Source organism: Narcine bancroftii, chromosome 5 (genome assembly GCF_036971445.1).
Source record: "Narcine bancroftii isolate sNarBan1 chromosome 5, sNarBan1.hap1, whole genome shotgun sequence".
NCBI lineage: Eukaryota > Metazoa > Chordata > Chondrichthyes > Torpediniformes > Narcinidae > Narcine > Narcine bancroftii.
The window spans coordinates 174,458,703-174,480,918 of record NC_091473.1 but is presented as its reverse complement, the minus strand read 5'-3'; the positions used below and the strand labels follow the sequence as shown (position 1 = coordinate 174,480,918).

At 40.1% G+C, this 22,216-nt stretch overlaps 1 protein-coding gene and 1 long non-coding RNA gene across 8 annotated transcripts in view; one reads left to right on the top strand and one right to left on the bottom strand.

Annotated features, from left to right (window-relative positions):
* LOC138764218 (uncharacterized) overlaps nucleotides 1-6,322 on the bottom strand; it is a 64,513-nt gene extending 58,191 nt beyond the window's left edge. The window contains exon 1 of one of the 4 annotated variants that reach the window (XR_011358078.1): nucleotides 5,860-6,322. This is a non-coding gene — a long non-coding RNA (uncharacterized lncRNA). The remainder of the gene's footprint in view (nucleotides 1-5,859) is intronic. The other 3 variants (XR_011358077.1, XR_011358076.1, XR_011358075.1) reach the window with 3 other exon arrangements.
* On the top strand, nucleotides 6,042-20,004 carry cnbpb (CCHC-type zinc finger, nucleic acid binding protein b). 4 transcript variants are annotated; one of them, XM_069939826.1, is made up of 5 exons: nucleotides 6,042-6,149; nucleotides 13,667-13,789; nucleotides 15,581-15,643; nucleotides 15,718-15,916; nucleotides 19,182-20,004. In XM_069939826.1, exons 2-5 carry the CDS (start codon nucleotides 13,675-13,677, stop codon nucleotides 19,297-19,299), a joined length of 495 nt encoding a protein of 164 aa, XP_069795927.1. In that variant the 5' UTR covers nucleotides 6,042-6,149; nucleotides 13,667-13,674; the 3' UTR covers nucleotides 19,300-20,004. The 4 variants fall into 4 exon arrangements, with proteins under 4 accessions (XP_069795927.1, XP_069795925.1, XP_069795924.1 ...); XM_069939824.1 differs by lacking the exon at nucleotides 6,042-6,149 and adding an exon at nucleotides 6,186-6,289; XM_069939823.1 differs by lacking the exon at nucleotides 6,042-6,149 and adding an exon at nucleotides 6,204-6,310.
* Nucleotides 20,005-22,216: the final 2,212 nt, after the last annotated feature.

Sequence of the window (22,216 nt, the reverse complement as noted above, 5' to 3'; positions counted from 1 at the left end):
GATTTCTTCCACCCTTCAAAACGTACCCGGGGTGTGAGGTCAATTGGGTAATTGAGTAATGGACTTATGGGCCGGAAGGCCCTTTTACCATTCTGTACGTCTAAAACTCGTGCGTCTACCTATTACGCTGATAGATTCGATTTGAGTGAGATGATAGAAAATTAAATGCATTTAATATACTGAGGCAAAACATAGGTTATTCTCACTGTAAAAGGGCAGAATTTTGAAAGTACTAATTCCTCATCCACCAATGCTTCAGTTTTAAAACCTTCATCCTTGTTCAGTAAAAATCCCCATTATCCGGAATTCAATCAATCAACTGGCAAATAAATAAATAGGACCGAGTGGATGGATCCTGTGGGAGAGTGCTGAAACTTTGTTGGACGTGCGGAGGTTTGCCCCAATGAACTAGAAATGCTCCTCAATGTGCGTGCAATCCTTTCATTGTCGCCACTTGCGTGAGGCAAGTCAGGTTGAAATTTACATAATTAAAAATTACAATATTGATTTTTTTTTTCAAATCACTTAACATTTTGCACTGTCTTTTGCGTTTTAAACAGCGTATTCTTAATGCAGGCATATTAGTCATTGGAAAATTGAGTCTCAGGCAACTGGAAAATTCGCATTTCTGGCATCCACGATTCCCATAGGTATCAGATAATGGGGATTTTTACTGTATTCAAATCACACCATAGCCCAGTGCTTTTGTAACTCTGTTCTTCCAAATCTGGAATTTTCTGAATTCTCCACATCCGTCACCACACTCTTGAGTTCCATCTTCAGCCATTCCAAAGATTTGAAATTACTTTTGAAAACTTTCTTGCTTCGCTCTCAGACATTCTTTAAAACCTATCAATAATTCAAGCTTTTGGGTATGTGCTCTAAAATTGTAATTTTGAGCTTATTAACAATTTTTGTCTGATTACTTTCCAATAAAGTGCCTTGTAATGTTTAATACTATTACAAGGTATCACAAGTGCTAGCTTTTGGTGGACTGTTGCAGTTTCACCAATCATACAAATTTCTCTCTTTCACAACAGCAAAAAATACTTTTAAATTTTAAAATTTAGACATGCAGCCCAGTAACAGGTTATTTAAGCCCACAAGCCCATGCCACCTAATTAACATCCAACCCCTGGTACATTTTGAAGGATGGGAGGAAACTGGAGCCCCAAGAGAAAACCTGCGCAGACATGGGGAGAGCATGCAAACTCCTTACAGACAATGTGGGAGAACTCAATCCTTCAGCTGGCCTGGACAAACAGACCAGTGTTGTTTCAAGCCAAACTGTTTACACACTGAGCTGAGAAGCAATCACAACATTCAAATTCACATCATGAATCATATGGCAATTTGACATTCCCAAAGTGAAGCCATGCAAACAATTTTAAAGAAAAAGTTTCCTTGGATATCCATAAAATAGGTGAACCGTGAACATCTTGAAAGTATCCACAATCCAACAAATGGAAAAACAATCAGAGGGCGCACTGATTCAAAATCCACCTGATACCTACAGAACATAGTCAGAATATCAATAAATTAATCCTTGAATTGAGATGAATAAAATATATATCTTTAACATCCTTTTCCACTACATTTTGAAATTTCACAACCAGTTGAGGAACATCCGAAAAATACAGCAAAATCCTTCACATGTAACGGTCAACTCATACGATTTAAATCATGATCTTGTAGAATTTACGGATCCCACAATATCAGATAATCTTGATAATCAGCAAATAAACAGACCCTGTATTTGGAAGATCACCTGTTTCTGGGCCCCTGGCTTAATCAATCTTGTGGCTTCTGGTCCACCTTACAGACCTCATACACTTTTGTTCCTGCATAAGCCCTTCGAAAATATCCAGAATTAATAGATTACTTTTCTGCAGCGAGAAACAAACTACAGGAGGAACTTAGCAGTTCAAACAGCCACGTACAGAGGGAAAAAGACAGTTAGCGTGTCATGATAGGATCCTACGTCGGGGCTTTACTTTCCTTCAATTTTGTTTTTCTTTTCTGCATCTGAGTCGTCTACATTTTTGTTATGTCCATATTTATCACAGAAGAAGGGTACATATTCAGAGATTGACCAGAAAGAAAAATCAAGAAAAATATATTTTTGTAAATTACTTTTTGTAAAACAAAATCAGGATGGATATCAAGTGCAATTAGTGGCACAAAGAAGTATTTCAAACCAATCTTGTCTCAATCTCACAGCCATATCAGTCAAGGAATTACTGGGCTAGCTTGTCATACTTGTAAGTACGGCTGTGGTATATGTAATATTGGTTTCAAGCAATAATTACTACTTTAATTGCCATCACCCCTACAATGTTTGCGACATGACTCACTGCTGATGTGTGTGTGGCACTCCTAGTCTCTGCTGTGTATACATCAGCTCATTGTAGAATAATTTGTATTAGAAGTTATGAACCATTTGAAATCACTTTACAAAATCATTCAGCCAGTCTTTCCCTCGTCTCTATTTGTGAAATTTTACTGCAGAAATCCAATGTTAAGCATACAATGAATAAAACTATTCCTTAAGTAGGCAGATTTAATTAGTTCAAAATGCAGCCTGGATCATCTCAGAGGCCCCATTGAGATGATTACCCTGCCCTCTAACTCAAGCTCACGCATAAAACATAGAACACTACAGCACAGTACAGGGCCTTGGCCATCAATGTTGTGCCGACCAAAATATTCACACCAAAAAAAAATCTAAACCCTTCTTACTTCACAACACTCCATTTTTCTTTCATCCATGTGCCTGTCTAAAAGTCTCTTAAATGTGCCCAATGTTTCAGTCTCCCCCATCACCCCTGCCTGGCAAGGCAATCCAGCCACCCTCAACTCTCTGTGCAAAAAACTTACCACCAAGGTCTCCCCTAAACTTGTCTCCCTTCACTTTGTACAGATGCCCTCTGGTGTTTGCTATTCCTGCCCTGGGAAAAAGGCACTGGCTGTCTACCTTATCTATGCCTCTCAGAATATTATAGACCTTTATTAAATCCTTCTTCTTTGCTCCAGAGAGAAAAGTCCTAACTCTGCTAAGAGTTATTTTCCAATGCAGGCAACATCCTCTGCAGCTTCTTGTTCTTCTCCTTTGGCTTGGCTTCGCAGACGAAGATTTATGGAGGGGTAAATGTCCACGACAGCTGCAGGCTCGTTTGTGGCTGACAAGTCCGATGCGGGACAGGCAGACACGGTTGCAGCGGTTGCAGGGGAAAATTGGTTGGTTGGGGTTGGGTGTTGGGTTTTTCCTCCTTTGTCTTTTGTCAGTGAGGTGGGCTCTGCGGTCTTCTTCAAAGGAGGTTACTGCCCGCCGAACTGTGAGGCGCCAAGATGCACGGTTTGAGGCGAGATCAGCCCACTGGCGGTGGTCAATGTGGCAGGCACCAAGAGATTTCTTTAGGCAGTCCTTGTACCTCTTCTTTGGTGCACCTCTGACACGATGGCCAGTGGAGAGCTCGCCATATAACACGATCTTGGGGAGGCGATGGTCCTCCATTCTGGAGACGTGACCTACCCAGCGCAGTTTGATCTTCTATATCCTTTTAAAATACCATCACGGTTAGATAACAAAAAGAAGTATTCCAAATGTCACCATCCAAACACAAAATTACTTTTAGAGATGGTGGTGTACTTCAGCAAACTTAAGAGAAGAACATAAGAAATAAGAACAGGAGTAAGCCATCCGGCCCATCCAGCCTGCTCCGCCATTCCACATAACTCATCTGCACCTGCCTGCCTTTTCCCCATATCTACTATTGTGACAGAGTATTTAGAGGTGGCTTAGGAGGAATTGCTCGAGCAGCTTGCACACACATTCATTTTAAAACACAGAATTTTTGGAGGACTTTTACAGAGTGCTTTTTGCAAAAGAGCAACAAAGTATCAACATACAGCTTGCCTTGGAGAGCATATGATTTTTGCAGGCAGGGAGAGAACAGTTTTGGTCTCAGAGAGGTAGGGTGTGAAACAGAGAGAAAGGAGACAGAAATCAATTCCAGAAGGACAAAGCTGGCAAACTTTTAGAAGACTGTCTGGTCAAAGGAGAAGGCTGGCTGTCTGAAAGGTGACCTGAAAGAAGGAGGATCATCTGGAGAACCCTGAAGGGGGCAAGTTTTGTCAGCAAGACTGATGGAGAAGGAATCAATTGTGGATGTCCTGGAAAAGGAATCTCTCTCTGAAAACCAGCAAGAACCCTCCTGAGTGGTAACCATTTGCCTGTTAAGCACCAAAGGCTGGTGAACTTTGTTAATGCAAACTTCTGTGCACAGTACAAGAATTGCCTGCAACCCAGCCCTTCTGGGAGCAGTAGTTCCTCCTCATCTCCGTCCTAAATCTACTCCCCGGATCTTGAGGCCAAGAATCATTGTGGTGGGAGTGGAGAACATCTGTCTGGTGAACCCACACTGCAAAGGCATTTAGTACAATTTAGGCCAAAATGTTTGGCCTGGAAGTCAGCCTGAAGAAAACGGAGGTCCTCCATCAGCCAGCTCCCCACCCCCCCACATCTCCATCGGGCACACAAAACTCAAAACGGTCAACCAGTTTACCTATCTCGGCTGCACCATTTCATCAGATGCAAGGAGCGACAACGAGATAGACAACAGACTCGCCAAGGCAAATAGCGCCTTTGGAAGACTACACAAAAGAGTCTGGAAAAACAACCAACTGAAAAACCTCACAAAGATTAGCGTGTACAGAGCCGTTGTCATACCCACACTCCTGTTCGGCTCCGAATCATGGGTCCTCTACCGGCATCACCTACGGCTCCTAGAACGCTTCCACCAGCATTGTCTCCGCTCCATCCTCAAAATTCATTGGAGCGACTTCATCCCTAACATCGAAGTACTCGAGATGGCAGAGGCCGACAGCATCGAGTCCACGCTGCTGAAGATCCAGCTGCGCTGGGTGGGTCACATCTCCAGAATGGAGGACCATCGCCTTCCCAAGATCGTGTTATATGGCGAGCTCTCCACTGGCCACCATGACAGAGGTGCACCAAAGAAGAGGTACAAGGACTGCCTAAAGAAATCTCTTGGTGTCTGCCACATTGACCACTGCCAGTGGGCTGATATCGCCTCAAACTGTGCATCTTGGCGCCTCACAGTTCGGCGGGCAGCAACCTCCTTTGAAGAAGACCACAGAGCCCACCTCACTGACAAAAGACAAAGGAGGAAAAACCCAACACCCAACCCCAACCAACCAATTTTCCCCTGCAACCGTGTCTGCCTGTCCCGCATCGGACTTGTCAGCCACAATCGAGCCTGCAGCTGACGTGGACCTTTACCCCCTCCATAAATCTTCGTCCGCGAAGCCAAGCCAAAGAAGATCACCGATTTGAATGATTGTGGTGGGAGTGGAGAACATCTGTCTGGTGAACCCACACTGCAAAGGCATTTAGCACAATTATACCACCGATTTGAATGATTGTGGTGGGAGTGGAGAACATCTGTCTGATGAACCCACACTGCAAAGGCATTTAGCACAATTTTACCACCGATTTGAATGATTGTGGTGGAAGTGGAGAACATCTGTCTGGTGAACCCACACTGCAAAGGCATTTAGCACAATTTTACCACCGATTTGAATGATTGTGGTGGGAGTGGAGAACATCTGTCTGGTGAACCCACACTGCAAAGGCATTTAGCACAATTTTACCACCGATTTGAATGATTGTGGTGGAAGTGGAGAACATCTGTCTGGTGAACCCACACTGCAAAGGCATTTAGCACAATTTTACCACCAATTTGTTGTTGGTGCACGAGAAAATGGATAAATGACTGTGATGCCGAAGTCCGTGAACTGCGTGGCGTTGCTTGCGGGACCCAGGGCAAAGTCACTCACCTTCAAATAATTTGAAAGCAGGCCAAACGCATCCCACTGCACAGGCGCCAAGAATGAGCGTGTGATTGGTCCCGCAGGGCGACAGAGGGGGGTGGGGCTTGCTGCAGGCGATTGGCGTTGACGTCATCCAATCCGCCGGGCGGCATTCGGAGATGGCGAACCTGATTGGTTGAGCGTTGGAGCGTGGGCCGTGTGCAGAGGGCGGGTGCTCGTCGGCCGACGGCCGTGTGCAAACCGCGTGAGGCTACGGAGGCAGCAGCCGACTGGGAGGATCGAAAGCGGCCGGGACGGTGAGTGCAGGGGCGCGGTAGCTGCCAGAGGGAGAAGGGCCTCGGCGTCCCGTCCCCCCCCCCCCCCCCCCCCCCACCCTAGCCGGCGGCGGCGGAGCGCTTCTGCTTTCGGCGAGGGGGGGGCTGGCGGTCTCCCAAAGGTGAGACGCCAAAGTGCTGAGGTAAACAAGTGAATTTCTGACGGCGCACTGCGGCCTGTGCGTCAGGCTGTGGGCCCAGCCGGGCCTGGGCCTGCTTTCGGGGTGCTCCGCTCCACTCCTTCACGCGTTGACCTGGGGCCAGGAGTGCTCCGATCCTTCCGCCCCCCGCCCCGCCCGAATAGCTCGAGTGGAGGGGCTTGGGGCAGGTTGCATTTGGGCCTCTCTCTCGCTCTCTGTGCTGCTGCTGCTTTTGGGCTAGAACGGGTTGGCCCTCCCACGTGAGCTGGGCTGCGAGGACCAGTCGCCAAGCCCTGGTGCCATTTTGGTGCCGCAATACTTAATGACAAAACGCCGGGCCTGAGGCTGGTTGGAGTAGGCCCGTCTTCACCCTCGCAGGGTTTTCTTCCCCCAGAAGCTAAAGTATATCGGTGGAATAAACAATGAGGCTCAACGTGTTAAAACCACACGAATGATCGTGCCCCTGAACACTTTATATACCTGAAATTTGAATGAACTTGCGTTTGGCGGGAAAGGGAACAGGGCTTGAAGCACGTGGGCGATTGACATGTCGACCGAGTCTGGCCGATTAAAGACACTTTGTAATCGTGCATTTGTTATTTCAAACGATCGTGTGTACCTAGAGCTGATGCTATTGATTTTGCCATTGTTTTCGTTTTGTGTAGGGAGACTTTTCTGCACTGAGAAGAATTAGTTAATATGATCCATGTGCAGTATACAGTTACCAATAATATGAGTCCTGCTGGAATCTCCTCGAGTAACTATGATCACGTTAAAAATCTAAACACTTCTCCCGAAGTGAACACTTTTGAATGTATTATTTAGGAAAAAAGCAAGCTGGATAATGCTGTATCTTTGCATTAACCCTGAATTTAAATAACGTCCAAAAGATATATTTAGGTCTACTGCATTATCTTGAGCTTGCACTTTCTCCCTCTCGTCATTAGTTCTAAAAATAAACCAGAGTCCATTTTACGTTTTATTTGGGTATTAACATTTTGTTTCATCATAAAATTTACAGAGGCAGCCCTCCAAGCCAATTAAAATATAATTTGTCTTTTGCAGGAAAATAAATTTGGACACTTCTCATACCCATTTCCTGTGCCTACAATTTCTTTCCTAAGATGGCAGGTAGTGGGATATGCAATGATTCTGCTGTCATGGATAAAACTTGTAATGAAATATGGAAGCACCTTTTCTGTTTCTATTTCAAAAAATTCTGTTCTGCATCCAAGAGTTTTGTAATTTAACATTTTTTTCTGATTGCCTTGAATGGAAATGAACTTGTTTGGGCATCACATTTAGTCTGCACATGGTTTGATTTTTTTTTTTCAGTACTTCACCATGTCACCTTGTAAAAAAAAATTCTGTTAAATTTCCTTGATGTGATGTGCATGGCCAACTGTCTTTTGAAAATTTAAAAGTAATTTGACCAATATTGGTGTCAATAAAGCAGAAGAACGTGGGTGAATCAGAATTTGTCATGAACATATCACAAAATTTGGTTTTTTTAGCATCTTCATAGTACAAACATTTCTATAAATCACATTCCAAAATAAATAAAAATAGTACAAGAAAAAGACAGTGAGGTAGTGTCTGGGTTTCATTTTTCATTCAGAAATCTGATGGCAGAAGGGAAGAAGCTATCTTTGTGTCACTGAGTGCTTGTCCAGGCTCCTGTACTTTTTTCCTGATGGGAGCAGAGTGGAGAGGATAAAGGCTGCTTTCTTAAGACCTTGCATCTTGTAGATGTCCTTGATGGAGTGAAGACTGGTGCCTATGATATTGGTGTCAACGTTAACCTGGAGTTTTTCCTTTTGAGTGTTGGCACCTCCATACCAGACTGATGCAACCAGACAGAATGCTCTCCACAGTAGAAGTTTCAGTCTGTCTGTGTGAGTTGAGGTGAAAAACAATGGTGGCATAAATTTTTTAAAAATTAAATTTTTATATACTGTAGAGTAAAGGGCTATTTTGGCCCACAAATCCATGCTTTTAATTTACACCCAATTAACCTAAACCCCCAGTACATTTTAAACGGTGCGAGGAAACTGGAGCCCCTGGGGAAAACCCAAGCAGACACAGGGAGAATGGGATTGGAACCCTGGTCCTAATCGGTGGCATTGTAAAGGTGTTTGAAGCTAGTTAGTGCTAACAGATGTATTGACATCTCCACAAATGTGTAGTTAGTAAGGATTGGTATGAAATTTTCATTTTGCTCCTAAGTTTACATGCAACTTCAGTGGGGTGCAGTGTTGCAGTTTGGGCTGTCAACCCCAGGATTCTAATTTCTAAAAATTACTCATTTTTGGAGACTGAGAAAAACAAAATACCAGAAGTAGGCAAGCTGTGAAAGACCTGTTTTACTGTACTTAAAAGTCCCAAAAATAAAACTGAGTAACTCCATTTGCAAAAGCTTAAATGATGTGGCTCTAACTGATGACATTATGCTATGTGCTCAGTTTGATTGGCTTAGTTATGTATTTGCAACATACCTTTATAATGGCAGAAAAAATGTTTGCATAATATTTGGGAGAGTAACATTGAAATGTATCATTGTATAAATTGTACATGAAAAAGAACAAATGAAAATAAGCCACGCCCTTCACTACCTTTGTCAGCATGTGTTCAGAATTAAAGTTTCACAATATAATTTGTCATGCTATTCTTTCCATATTGTGTTACTTGCAAAGGTTGTAAGGAGAGTTGCTTCTGTTTTTGACATTCAATGTGGTCATCTCAATAATTTTTAATTAATGTGTTTTAAGTATTGGATTTAAATTTTAAATGAAGAGTTATCTGACCTTTGTCCATTAAATTGTTTCCTTAAATTTCACCACCTGATAGCTGCTGGTGTAAAATTGTTAGTAAAAGTAAAGTTGAAAGCGTGTATGAGTGTGGAATGGAGGATGGAACAGATTAGATTAAGAATCCAAGAATAGAAGTACCTATCCTGCTATTCAGTGTGACCATGATTGACCCTCTGCATAGTCCCTATAGCTCTCAATTCTGACTTTTCAAAAGTTTATCCACCTTCCACTTTAATTATGGCAGGCAGAAGGCAATGACATGTTCCATTCTATTGCATGACAATGAAGGAATTTTTAAAATCACAGCTTTGAAATGTTTTCCTTTGAGTTGTGGGCACCCCCCCATGTCAACTGTTACCAAAGCCCTTGACTGCATCCCATCCATTTCCCATTCCTCTGTATGAGCTAGCCTCCCAGGTTACTAGAGAATTAATGGTTTACCACCCTGTCCAAGAAATTTGTTTTTAAATGATAGGCCCCTTGAACCCAGGTCTCCTCTTTTGGATCTCCCACTAGTGAAAAAATTCTGACATCTACATTTGGGACCTTGGGTTTTAACATGATTGCTCATATTTCTTCTAAAAAGAATACACAGCCAACCTCTTCACTTCTTTAAATAGGACAATCTTTTGTCACTGGAATTGATGAATTTCCTTTGGACCACCTCCACTGCTACTGGGTCCAAAGCTGCTTCAGCTGTGGCTTCACCACCACTTTGTATGACTGTCAAAAGTTCTATATGCCAATGTTCAACCTCCAACTTCTGTGGTATTTTTTTACTAATACTTTTTGGAAAAACATCAGAATAAAAGTCTTCATCTTGGATGAAAACAGGAATGATAACAATACAAATAACGGGTACCTCAGTATTCTGGGAGCAGCAGCGTGTGTATCTTTTTTTGGCCACACAAGGCTGCGTCATCTGTATCATCATAAACATGACTTTTAAAATTATTAATTGATTTATTTCATGAGAACAATTTGTATTTAGCATTTCATAATTTGATAGTGATTTGTGAATTTGCTGCAAGGGCAAATTTCTGTAACACAAACAGCTGTATTGAAGGGATCGTGTGTATTTGATCTATTTTTGGGACTATTGTCCTATACCTTGGAAAGTGAGCTGTTTTTGTTCTATCTTGCTTCTCAATTCTTACACCTGCGTTTTAATGCTGTGAATCCCTGGGCCGCCTTTGCTTTCATGACATTCACCAATAGACCGCGTTTCCTTTTAGGCATTTGTGTATTAATGGAATTTCTTCGGCTGGGGCATTTCTTTAAATACTTGGTATTTGTACCTATACCTTTCAATGTTTGGTCTGTTCTATCAAATCTGAATCACAAATCTTCAAATTTAATGTTGGCTTTTAAAGTCAGTTTTTTCTTATTTCCTCTCGACTAGGGCATATTGACTTAATGATGACTCGGCAGTCTCATTGCCCGACTTGTTTCCCATCTTGTGTGCCCATAAATTCTCGCAAAAGTATCCTGCTAGCCACCTAATGTTTTTAGATTACTAATAAACTGACCACACAGCTCATCATACGATGTCCTAAAATGGGCTATCCATGCTATTCTCCTTTGCTATTTTGTAGCTTGACCCAAGCTGAATAATTTTTCACCACTGTAGTGATCTAATTCCTTCTGATAGGCCAATTTTTTTGTCTATCCTAAAAGTCAAATATCTGAATGTTCAGCATTCAGCTTGGTCATTGTGCATCCATGTTTTTGTAATGGCAATTGGATCATACTGGTCTCTATTACAGGTGTTTACTCATGTACTCTTGAGTATTGTTAGGTCTGCTTTGTTCATGAATGAGTGAGACAAACACCAGACTGAGTCGAAATCAGGGTTCTTTGTTCTTTATTACCGGATTGTAACACTTGCGACTAACAATGTTAGTCGGAGAATGCATTCTGCCGTTATCAGCAAAATGGTGATTTTTTATACCCTTGGATACATGCTTAGAACATCATCATATCATTACTTGTCCAATGACTAAAACTGTTGCTACCCTTTCCCTGCTAGCTTCCTGCCTCTCAATCCATCAATGTCTCTCTTATCTTGTAAGTACAAGGATGCATTCACATCTTGTTACAGCCCTGTACAGGGTAACTCCTTACACATTACCATCTCATGATGTTTTACCTTACAGTATGTGCGCAAGTAGCACCTTTAATTTCATAGGTTTCACATTTTCCTGAACTTTGACTCCATTTGTTCCTTGTTTCTGCTGATCCTATTTTGGTTGTATGCTCTGACTTCCAATTCTATAACATTTTGGGTTTGCTTTGCCCTTTCCCAAATTCTTATCCTGCATTGAAGATGATTTACACCCTTCCTGACAACAATTGTAACCTTCCTTCTGCAAGGATATTTGTTGGTCCTGATTTTGCGGAGCAGCAACATTGGCTAGTTTTCTTTTTCTGGGCATGTCTAACTGGGCAACTTTGTTTTGCTAAGACAATACCATTGGAGTCAATCTGAGAGAAGTCTGGCCTGGATGCAAATCTTCAGACTACATCTATGATGTCTCGATTGCACAAAACGGTTAGGCTTTTTTTTGCAAAATTAAAATTCACAGGTGGAGCCATTATCAAATAAGGGGGAAAATGGCTCTATTGTGGATAATGCATCATGTAGATGGGTCAGTAGCAATGGAATAATCTATTTGGTGCACATAGATAAAATGTGTGATAATCTGGCATGTGAGATTTTGCAAGCCAGACTGGTCAGTGGATCTCGTGTACTGCAAAACAGTTTTCATCATTTTACAGTGAGTTTCAAGGAGTTCAGGAAATATCCCCTGAACCAGATGTTAAAACTATTTGAATTTCCAAATAGTAGTAGATTCATTGTTTGCTATTTTGGATCTGTTAAGTTGACTTTTCTTTTGGAATGCTTATGTAGGAATTGTTTTGAGCTAAAGGTCATACATGAATGGTGTGACAGAATTGTTAATAATCTAGATACATTATATATATTTCCTAGTTTTTTGTGGGTTGGATTCGGGGCAAACGTACAGACACGTAATTACTCAGCATCCTTTGAAATGGCAGCTGACAAGATCTCTAAGACTGTTTGCTTATTCATTGTTCTGCTGCATTCCTGCTTGCTTAGAGTCTGACTGCTCATTCACAGCTGTAAACTGTGTCTTGGTTGGTAGTTTCCCTTTTGAAGCTGGCAGACGGTAATAACTAAGTCCTGCCGATGCTGGTAAACCTGCCCTAAGTTGGCTGCTGTTGGACTTTTTGTAACCTCCAAACAGAATTGTGACTGGGCTTATTTGTGTTCACTGCTTGTTCTTTGAAGTCTGGTGTTTGTAGCAATCTTCATTGCAGCGTTTGGGAGGAATGGGTTAGGGTTGAACTAATTAACATTTTAAATTGGATAGTCTATGTAAAAAAAATGGCTGGTGTATTTTAGCTGCCTGTTGTCATTTAGATGGTAACCAATTTATTCCTAATTTTATGTTCAGTGCTTTGGATCAACGTACATTGTGTTAAATGCACTACATAAATAAACGACTACTACTTGTGACTATTCTCCATTGAAAACTCAAATCAATAGGTGTTTCCTCAGAAGCATCTGTGTACACACAGCCATTCTGCTGGCTGGTCTCAGCAGACAATTCAGAGTCATGTGCACTCATACTTTTGGAAGAGATAAAACTTCAAAGGGCAGCGATGATATGTCACGTGATTAAAGCCATTTTCAGAGAACATGTTACGGAAACTAGAAGAAGGTGCTTGATCCATCCTGTAAGTTCCACAGGATTGAGATGAAATAACGATGCTTTGGAGGAGGGAAGGCTGCTTGTGTTCTCATAAAAGGAGAAAAACTGGGGGGAAAAAATGGTTTTAAAGAATTTGGCCACTTTGAAAAGAGGACAGATTCATTGTGACCATTTCTACATGGCCACTTCATGAAACCCTTGCCTGGTATGAGAAATCATCGTGGAAGAAAAAAATTCTGAAATTTCTATGCAAGAGAGGAAAATCATTTGTATGAATAAACAATTCTTTGAAAACAACTGTACAAGAAATTTTTTCATTTTTTGAGGTCTGATTTCTCACACTCCATAATTGCTTTTAAACAGCAGTAAAGGCTGAGTTTCAACACAAAAGCTTTCTGAGACAACTTTAAAACCATCTCTTCAGAATTGAGCTTAAACTGTAATAGTTTGGGTTTTGCCACACATAGACATTTGCACATAGTGGGGTCAAGTTAGAGGTAAGGTTAGAGTTAAGAAGTGTTAGGTTATTAATAAAAATTGTTTTAAAGACACCATTGTCTTAGTGAATTCCTTTTGCTGCTGGTCTTGTATGTTACAAGTGGTATCATTTTGTATTCCTCTTTTCTGTATGTGTTAAGTGGGGGGGAGGGTGGATTGTTCTGGGTCCTGTAAAATGTGTTATAGACTGGAATTAAAAATAATGCCAAATAGAGATGAACTTTAGGCCAACTTCAGGAATAATTTGTTGCTAGTTAGTAGTTTCAATAGTATAATGCCAAATGGTTTTAAATGTCATATCTTTTTTAAATTAGATTTCATCATGAGTAGCAACGAGTGCTTTAAATGTGGGAGAATTGGCCATTGGGCACGTGAATGTCCAAGTGGACGTGGACGGATGCGTGGTCGGGGCAGAGGAAGCTTCACTACTGCAAGAGGTAACCTGGGAGCTTGACAACTTGAGTACCAAATGTATTCAAAATTCATTGTGTCCTGAGTTGAGTCAATTTCCACACCAGTTTTTAAAATTTGAATTTCAGATGAGCTGATTACTTATTTAGGTTTAAATTGAGACTAAATTTTGGGTATTTGAGTCTTTTCATTTAGGGGTGGGGGGAGTGGATTTAAACTGGACTATTGTAAATGAATTGTATTTTAGATTCAATCAACTTTGTAAGCAGTGAATGAAAATGATGTGAAAATTGATCTATATAACCAAATATTCTACCAACGTTTGGTTTTGTGAAGCTGATTAGCAGATCTCGAGTGCACTTCAAATGGCATATTGTACTTTGTGGCAGAAGCTTGCAAATCAAGATGTTGAGACGATCAGCATCAATACTAAGAACAATTTGGGTTTCTTTAAAAGAGGTATTTGAGTTTGTAGCTGACTTCGTTTGCCATAATTTAAGCAATGGTTGTCTAGAGGAAACCTGATCTGGCTGACGATTCTTGTGTAATGCTCAGAAGTTGATCATAACTGCCTAGAACCAAGAACATGGCCTCATTTCAAAATAGGGACTTTTGATATAATTGTTTTTTTTAATCTCTTGGGAATTAACTGCCTTCTCCGTATGAGCACAGGGTACTGGTGTTACTGATAGCCACATTCCACAAATAAAAAAATAACCTTGGGCAATGTACAAAAGTGCTAGGTCATGCAACATCCATAGGAAGTAAAGGATAGTAACCAATGTTTTGGGCCTGAGCTCTTTGAAGTAACAAGAAAAAAACAGGCAGGTGACTGAATGAAAAGGTGGGGGAGGAGCAGAAGGAAGAGTAAGGGGTACAGGCCAACAGATGAGGTAATGGATGAATACAGATCTGAAGGTAGAGAAAAAATCTTATGGGGAGGGCTGAGGGTGGCCCTCTGATAATGGAAGTGGGAGCTGGAGGAAAGTAGACGGGGAAAGAGACATGGGAGCAGGTTAACAGAAATTGGAGGTCTCTGTTAACACCATCTAGTTGAGAGGCTGTCAAGATGGAATAAGGTGTTAAATTTAGACAAAGCACAGTAATAGACCCGCCCCATGAATCTGTGCCGCCAAATTGACCTACAACCCCTGTAAGCTTTGAAGGATGGGAGGAAACAAGCACCCGGAAGAAACTCGGACACAGAGAGGGCGTTCAAGGTACTTACAGACTGTGCTGCATTTGAACCTGGGTCACTGGCACTAACAGCATTGCGCTATTGTGCTGCCAATTGTTCCTAACATTTATGGGTGGCCTCTGGCAGTATGGTGCCATGGACAGACATGTCATTGTGGCAGTGGTGTGTGGAGGTAAAATGGTTGGCCACTGGGAGATCCTTGCTGTTCCACTTGTCAGAGCAAAAGTGCTCAATCCAACTATCTCCCACTCTGCATTCAGTCTCCAATGTAGAGGCAGCCACATCGGGTGCAGTAAATAACCCCTAGAGTTGAGCACCTGCTCAGACTATTTCAAAACTTAGAATTGCACTTGAACCCACTGGGTATCCCAGATCTTTTTGAATGGAAAAATATGTACTGGAAATGATCACCATGTTAGCTAGCACTTGTGGAAAAGGAAAGGGTTCATATTTTGGGTCAAAAATGGTTCTGATGAAAGGTCTGTCTGAACAGTATTTCCAGATTTTTATATCATTTGTGCCATTTTGTTAGAAAGTATACAGCAAGCAGAGTAGAATTTTGGAAAAGTTATTATAGCTATATTATTGAGATGCCATTAACTCTCTATTCAATTTACAGATATCTGCTATCGTTGTGGTGAATCAGGCCACCTTGCAAAGGATTGTGATCTCCAGGAAGATGGTAAATATTTTTTCTCTTATAAGCATATGGTGAAGTAACTTCTTGCAAATAATTTGTAATCTATCACATTTCAGCTTGCTACAACTGTGGTAAGGGTGGCCACATTGCCAAAGACTGCAAGGAGCCAAAGAAGGAGAGAGAACAATGCTGCTACAACTGTGGCAGACCTGGACATCTGGCCCGTGACTGTGAACATGCTGATGAGCAGAAATGTTATTCTTGTGGAGAATTTGGGCATATTCAGAAGGACTGCACTAAAGTCAAGTGCTATAGGTATGGAGCAGATGACGAGCATTTTTTGTGAATGCTTAATTTCACTTGATTTGTTTAGTCATAGATCACAAATTGATTCTGAAAATGAGCAATATGACTTTGATCTGATGTTGTATTTTCTGTAATATATCACATGAAGCATGCTTATGGCGCTGCATTTAATCATTAAGTATTGTTTATGCTTGTTCTTTTTCCATTTAACCCAAATTATAAAGCAATTGTTCATTTTGTCTTCATGGTAAAAGTACATAATTTCTGTAATGTAGTTTTAGTAAAGTCTTCATGAGAGAGAAGAGTGTAAAGGCTTGTAACCAATTGCATGTTCCCTACCCTCATTCGAGAATAGCATTTGGACATGTCAGCAATTCAATACGCTGGGTAACTATTTTTGTAAATGGGCAAAACAAGACTCTCTTAGGGGTGGGAACAGGGTGAATTTGTCTCGGCCTCTAATGACAATATGGACTCTCCTACTCGGCTAAAATCTCTTGTGTGCCTTCCAGTGTTTAGCACATTTGGCCTTTCCATTATGTGAGTGCCTCAACAGTGGGGCTGATCCAAAAAAAAAACAAGGCATTGCTGCTGAGCCAACATCTACACAAGTGCACTTAAGGTAAGGGGCTATTACTTGGAAGTGATTGGAAGAGTGGTGGCCAGTGTCCATCTCCACAGCCCTCAAAAAAAAAAGTAGTCCTTGAACTTGGATTGCTGAGTCTAATGCCATTGCTTATTATGCTATCCTAGTGAATGAAAGTATAGCTCAGCTACCCATAACTTGCCGTTGCAAACTAATGAGCCCTTCAAAAAAAAACTGTTAATGGGTGAGAAGTCATGAAAATTATTTAATATTTTATTGGGTTTCCTGTTGGAACATTGGATCTTGCCTCAAACAAATAAAGGAAGTTAAACTGTTCAGTACGCAGCAACTTGCTGTGTGACTTAACCATCTGTTTAGCCAAATAAACTGATGGATCATGCTTATATTTTTGTTTCCAGATTACTGGGTGTTATTTGCGATGCCAGTACATGGCCATTTGTAATGCAATAATAAAAATTGATAACTAACTGAAATCTTTGCTGAACTATAAATTTAATCATATCAAATGTTTGAGATTTGTGATGAATAGCTATTGATTGTTAGACTGTGAACTTGGAACATTTTGTATTGAGCTTGGAAAGAAATGGAAATCATCTTGGTTCAGCTCTTGTCATCAGCTTCTCAGCTAATTTTTAGGTGTTTCATGTAATCAATATTAAAAATTTTGCATCTTCAAAACATAATTTCCTGTTGTCAACTTTTATCTAGTTTGTCATTTTTCCACTTGAAAATTTCTGTATCAATACTTGTAATGAAAATTGCACTTATAAACAGTCTCATAATCATACATGGTAGTACCAATGCTATTAACACCATGGTCATCTCCCAGCTCTTGTCTTGGACAACATAACCTTTTTTGGAAATTCGGTTCTCTTCTCAGATTGCTGTATAAAGTATATTTTCAAGGAATGAATGTAGAGTGAGGTCTGTATCCCATATGCACTTGTTAAGTTTGGTTTTGGCTCATGGGAGAGGGATTGATGAAGGGGTTGGCAATGGGGAATCATTTAATATTGTCAATGCATTAAAATACTTTATGTACTGCTTAATTATATAGTTATTGAACATTGATTAGAACATTTTGCACCAGGTGATACTTGACAAATAAAAGTAGGAGATCAATTTTTCAATTAGAACATGTATTTAGTTACTGATCATTCTGTGGTTTTCAGCTGTTTGAAATGTATCTTTTCATTTAAAATGCTGCTTGTGGCTTTCAAAATGTGCATGTGGGTCACTGACCAATTCAATCTGTGGAATTTGCTGATCAGTGAGGACCTAGTTGACATTGGTGAATTTTGGTAAGGTCATTGTGGTATAGCTTTGCATATTGCGCATCATGTATTTTTTTACTAAAGTTATTTCAACCAGAATTCATCCTTTTGCCAAATACTGAAAGCCATAAATTCAATGAGAAATTTGAACCTAAAATATTAGGTGATCACTTGATAGTGAATTCCACCTTAAGGTAAGGCTTGACATGAGAGTAAAGGAATATGGATCAGGGAAAAATATGTTATGATAATTAAGAATGGTGTAGATTTGAAGTTCAGTGTTGAAGGTTTCTGTAATAGATCTGTCTTAAGTACATTTCCTTATAACCATCAAAGTCTTTTGTCCATCTATCCATATCTCTTGGATGGGAGTGATATATCTGGTTATTTATAACCTTCATCCATAATGCAAGTCAGGTTTATTTTCCTTATTTTATCTACTTTTTTTCTGTTTCTCTTTATTTCAGGTTGTATGTCTAAACCTGATATTTATCATGTAGCAATTGTCATCTAACCAGGAACTTCAATATTTTTCAACACCTTCCCTGAACTTCACTTGCAGTACCTTCGTGTGTAACGTCTTTAAGCATCTGGACCTGATGCTATTGTGATCTTAGAATTGTCAAAATAGTGGAGGCTATTTGGTTTTTTTTTGAGACTAGGATGTCAAGATTGCATAAAATATGGTGCCCAAAATTTTATCAAAATGTAGATTGGGGCAGACAGGTTTAATAGTATAACTTCATCTTGTGTTTAATTTTTTTGTACCTTCAATTGACTTAAGTTTTTTTTAATGTTTGTTCATATTTTCCCCCAACTACCATTTCTGCACTATTTAAATTGCACTGTTCTCTTTAATCTCGCCAACAAAATGAATTGCAATATTTCATCAGTCACAATCGTTAAATTACGCCTTCTTACCTGGTATTTATTTTTAAAATTATTCCAATAAAACATGTCATCCTAAATAAAGCTTATCCTGGATAACTGTCTGGTAGATGGAATTGATATTCAGTACCAATTCCAAACAATGCATATTTTGTACATTTAAGAACTGTGTGTGAAGTTTGAGGATCCTTTTCGACAGCTGAATTAACAAATAAGTTGCTAAAACAAACCATGTTATAATGGTGAGGCTACCTGGATTATTGCAATCTTTAAATCCCCCATTTGGCTCATTATTATGGAGTCCTACTAATTCTCTGGATCACAGCACCATCTTTTGGAAGAAGCTGAAATCTTCTACAAGGAGTTGTTTCGGTTGGTTGTTTTTGACAAAGGGAGACGGTTCAATTTTAAAAATCATTGTTTCAGTGTTAAACTAGCATTTTTTGTAGAAATAAGCCTAGAATATTTAAAATTGAAATGTGAACTTGTCTCGTTTAATTTACAGGTGTGGTGAAACTGGTCATGTCGCTATCAATTGCAGCAAGGCCAGTGAAGTAAACTGCTACCGGTGCGGTGAAGCTGGACATCTTGCACGGGAATGCACGATTGAGGCAACAGCTTAAACCTGCCATTGTCGCCCCCTCCTTTTCTGATTGATGGTTGTAATTATTTCCTCTGAATCCTCTTCACTGGCCAATGGTTGGCAGATAGAGGCTAGTCCCAGGCCAGTGAGCTTTACTCAAAAAAAATGTGAAGGAAAGGGGTGGAAATTGACTTTCTGCATTTAAGTACAAATGTTTATGTTTAGTTTGGTAGAGGTGTTATGTATAATGCTTTGTAAAAGAACCCCCTTTCCATGCCACTGGTGTATAGGGATTAACGAGTGGGAAGAGATGAGTCAGATCAGTACCCTTTCTGGGTTCTGGAAGTGATTCTGTGTGAGAGGAAACCAAACCTGGAAGTGTCTTTGAAACTTCCACATGTGATTTCTTGAAATGTTGGCTTTGAATTGTTTGACCTTGGGAGCAGTTCATCCTACAAACCAACATCTGTATTGGGGCCCTACATACAGTAACCAAGTAGGAGTAAACTAAAAAAGCAAACCTGTCCAGCTGGGAAAGTTCAGGTTGTAAAGCACCATAGGAGTGATCAGCTATAGTAGCTGACACCAGAGTTGGTATTGGAGATACAGATGTGCAAGCAGAAGTTTAAATTAATTTTTGAATGTAGTTTAGCATCTATTGTACGTACCCATTATGAAATTACAACAAACATGGCATATAGAATTGGAACTACACAGCAATTGAATGAATGTGTTTTCACAGAAATCAAGATGTTATTTTTGTATAATACAATTAGACTACTGTAGAGAATCATTTGCTTGAAATCGGTTTTTTTAAGACAAGGCAAAAGCAACTGAAGTCTTAGATCTATAGAAATGTAATTTTAAATTTAAACTATCAATAAAGCTGGAGGAGGAAGGGGAAAACTTGTCTGAGTGATCTTTCTGAGATTTTCATGGAATAATTTGCAACAGGGGTCTTTTTGCTTGGATGGTGTTGAAGATAAAATGAATGGTCTATCTCTGGAACTTTAACAAGTGTGCACCCTGCATTGCAAAGGCTGAAAATATTCAAGGATATTGAATAAACTGGGAATGGTACTTGTACAAGTATTGATTACCTTGTTTCTTGAGCACAATTGTAGTCTCTCAAATGCAAATACATTGCTAATTCAAATTTGGCCAAAAACTGGCTGAAGCAACATAAATACAAAAGAAATGTAATCTGTCCAAATATCTTTCAAAAATTAGTTACAAATTTTAAGCTAGTTTAAAATGGAAGAAATTAAATTTGAGATCAAAATTAGCTTGTTAAAGAAGGTAATCCATTTTGGCTAGATCTTCACCCAACATGGCGTGTCTGAAACTTGCAAGTTTAATACTGTTATAATTTGGCTGCATTTTCCAAATGAGGCAACTGATCTTGTGGCTGGCCAAATACTGTCCTGTCACTGTGGGATTAACAGCAGAAAGTTGAATAGTTTAGGGAAGGGAAGAAGGGAGTGAATCTGGGATTCACCAAAGTATGTAAATAATGGAGGTGGAATTAGTACTCATGTTGGTTGTGAATTGGAGTAAAGGGATCTCACAGGAATATTTTAGTACTCCGGACTGCTGAATTTAAGTTGTAGCTGGGCAAAGCTGACTTAACAGTTTTATTTTTGGTTCCGAGGCAGCTGTTTTGAAAGTAGTGATTTGCTTTGGGGTGATATGCCTTGCATTGAGGGAGAAAACTTTGCAAGTAAAGGTCGACTATGGTGTCTATGAACAGACTGACCATTTTATTAACATCAGCTTGTACTAGTCTAAAAGCTCGTTCTGCTAGTTTTTTTTAAAATGTTGTTTGGAAATAGACTGCAATGATCAGCTTTGAGTATTAGTACCAGAGTTGTATTAGTACCAGAGTTCAAGTCATTTGATCTGGAATTACATGTACAACTACTGGCTGCAGTACAAATGGATGAAATCCAAGTACCAATGGTTTGCAGTTTGTAGTAAGATCCACCTATCTTAACAATGTGTTCTGACAACTTGGCGTGGGTCTGGAGACTGGAATAATATTGTTAATGTAATTTCTGAAGAATCTTCAGTGTTCAAAGAAGCATTACCCTTGCACTTTTCTTCCCCCCACCCCTTGCTCACTGTCTTGTGCCAGTGTAGGAAGCACTGCTATTTTGCTGCGGGAGGTTGGTTGGCATGTTTAGACATACAGCATATGGTAACAGACCCTTCCAACCAAGTCTATGCTGCCTAATTGCATCCAACTGACCTACAACCCAAGTGCGTTTTGGAGGATGGGTGGAACCCGGAGGAAACCCATGCTGACTCTTCAAGAACATACAAACTCCTTGCAGACTGCTGGATTTGAAGCCTGGTGGTGTAAGTGTTGCGCTAACCATGCTGCCCCTACCCTAACTACTGCCGTGGCAATTTGGATAAACCAAATTGCCTGAATACAAAGCAAACTGGTTTTCTAATGCAGAGCAATATCATCACTGTTGACTTTTCTATAAACAAAACTAAATACTTGCATCTTGTTTTTGTCATTTCAGTGAGACTAGTTCACATAGTGACGGCAAAAAGATTAAAATCTGCATGTGCAGTTGCAACCATTATGTGGAGTCAATTTTAAAGGTTTCATTAGGATCTGGCAAGTAAAGAAAGTCCATTGGAACCAACTGGAAATGGTATTCATGGTTCCCCTTTGAGCAAATGTTTAGAAGGCACTGTATAATTTTGCATTTGTATTCTAAGCCTGTATAGTGCATAGTTTTGTCTCAACTGAATGTCTAACTTTATTTCTTTGCCTGGATGCATGGGATACTGACAATTGGTCTCTAATTATAGTATCAAATTAACAAATGGAACTCGGATGTTTTCAAAAGCAGCTGGATATAGGTCTCGATTGAGATCGGTCTTGAAATCTAACATACAATTTATATTATTTTAAGTTTATAACATTCCGTACCCAAGCATTT

What these genes read in the sequence shown, in the direction of transcription:
- cnbpb (XM_069939822.1), top strand. An exon ending in AAGCTTCACTACTGCAAGAG is followed by an intron (nt 13,790 to 15,580) that starts GTAACCTGGGAG and finishes TTCAATTTACAG; the next exon opens with ATATCTGCTATCGTTGTGGT. An exon ending in TTGTGATCTCCAGGAAGATG is followed by an intron (nt 15,644 to 15,717) that starts GTAAATATTTTT and finishes ATCACATTTCAG; the next exon opens with CTTGCTACAACTGTGGTAAG.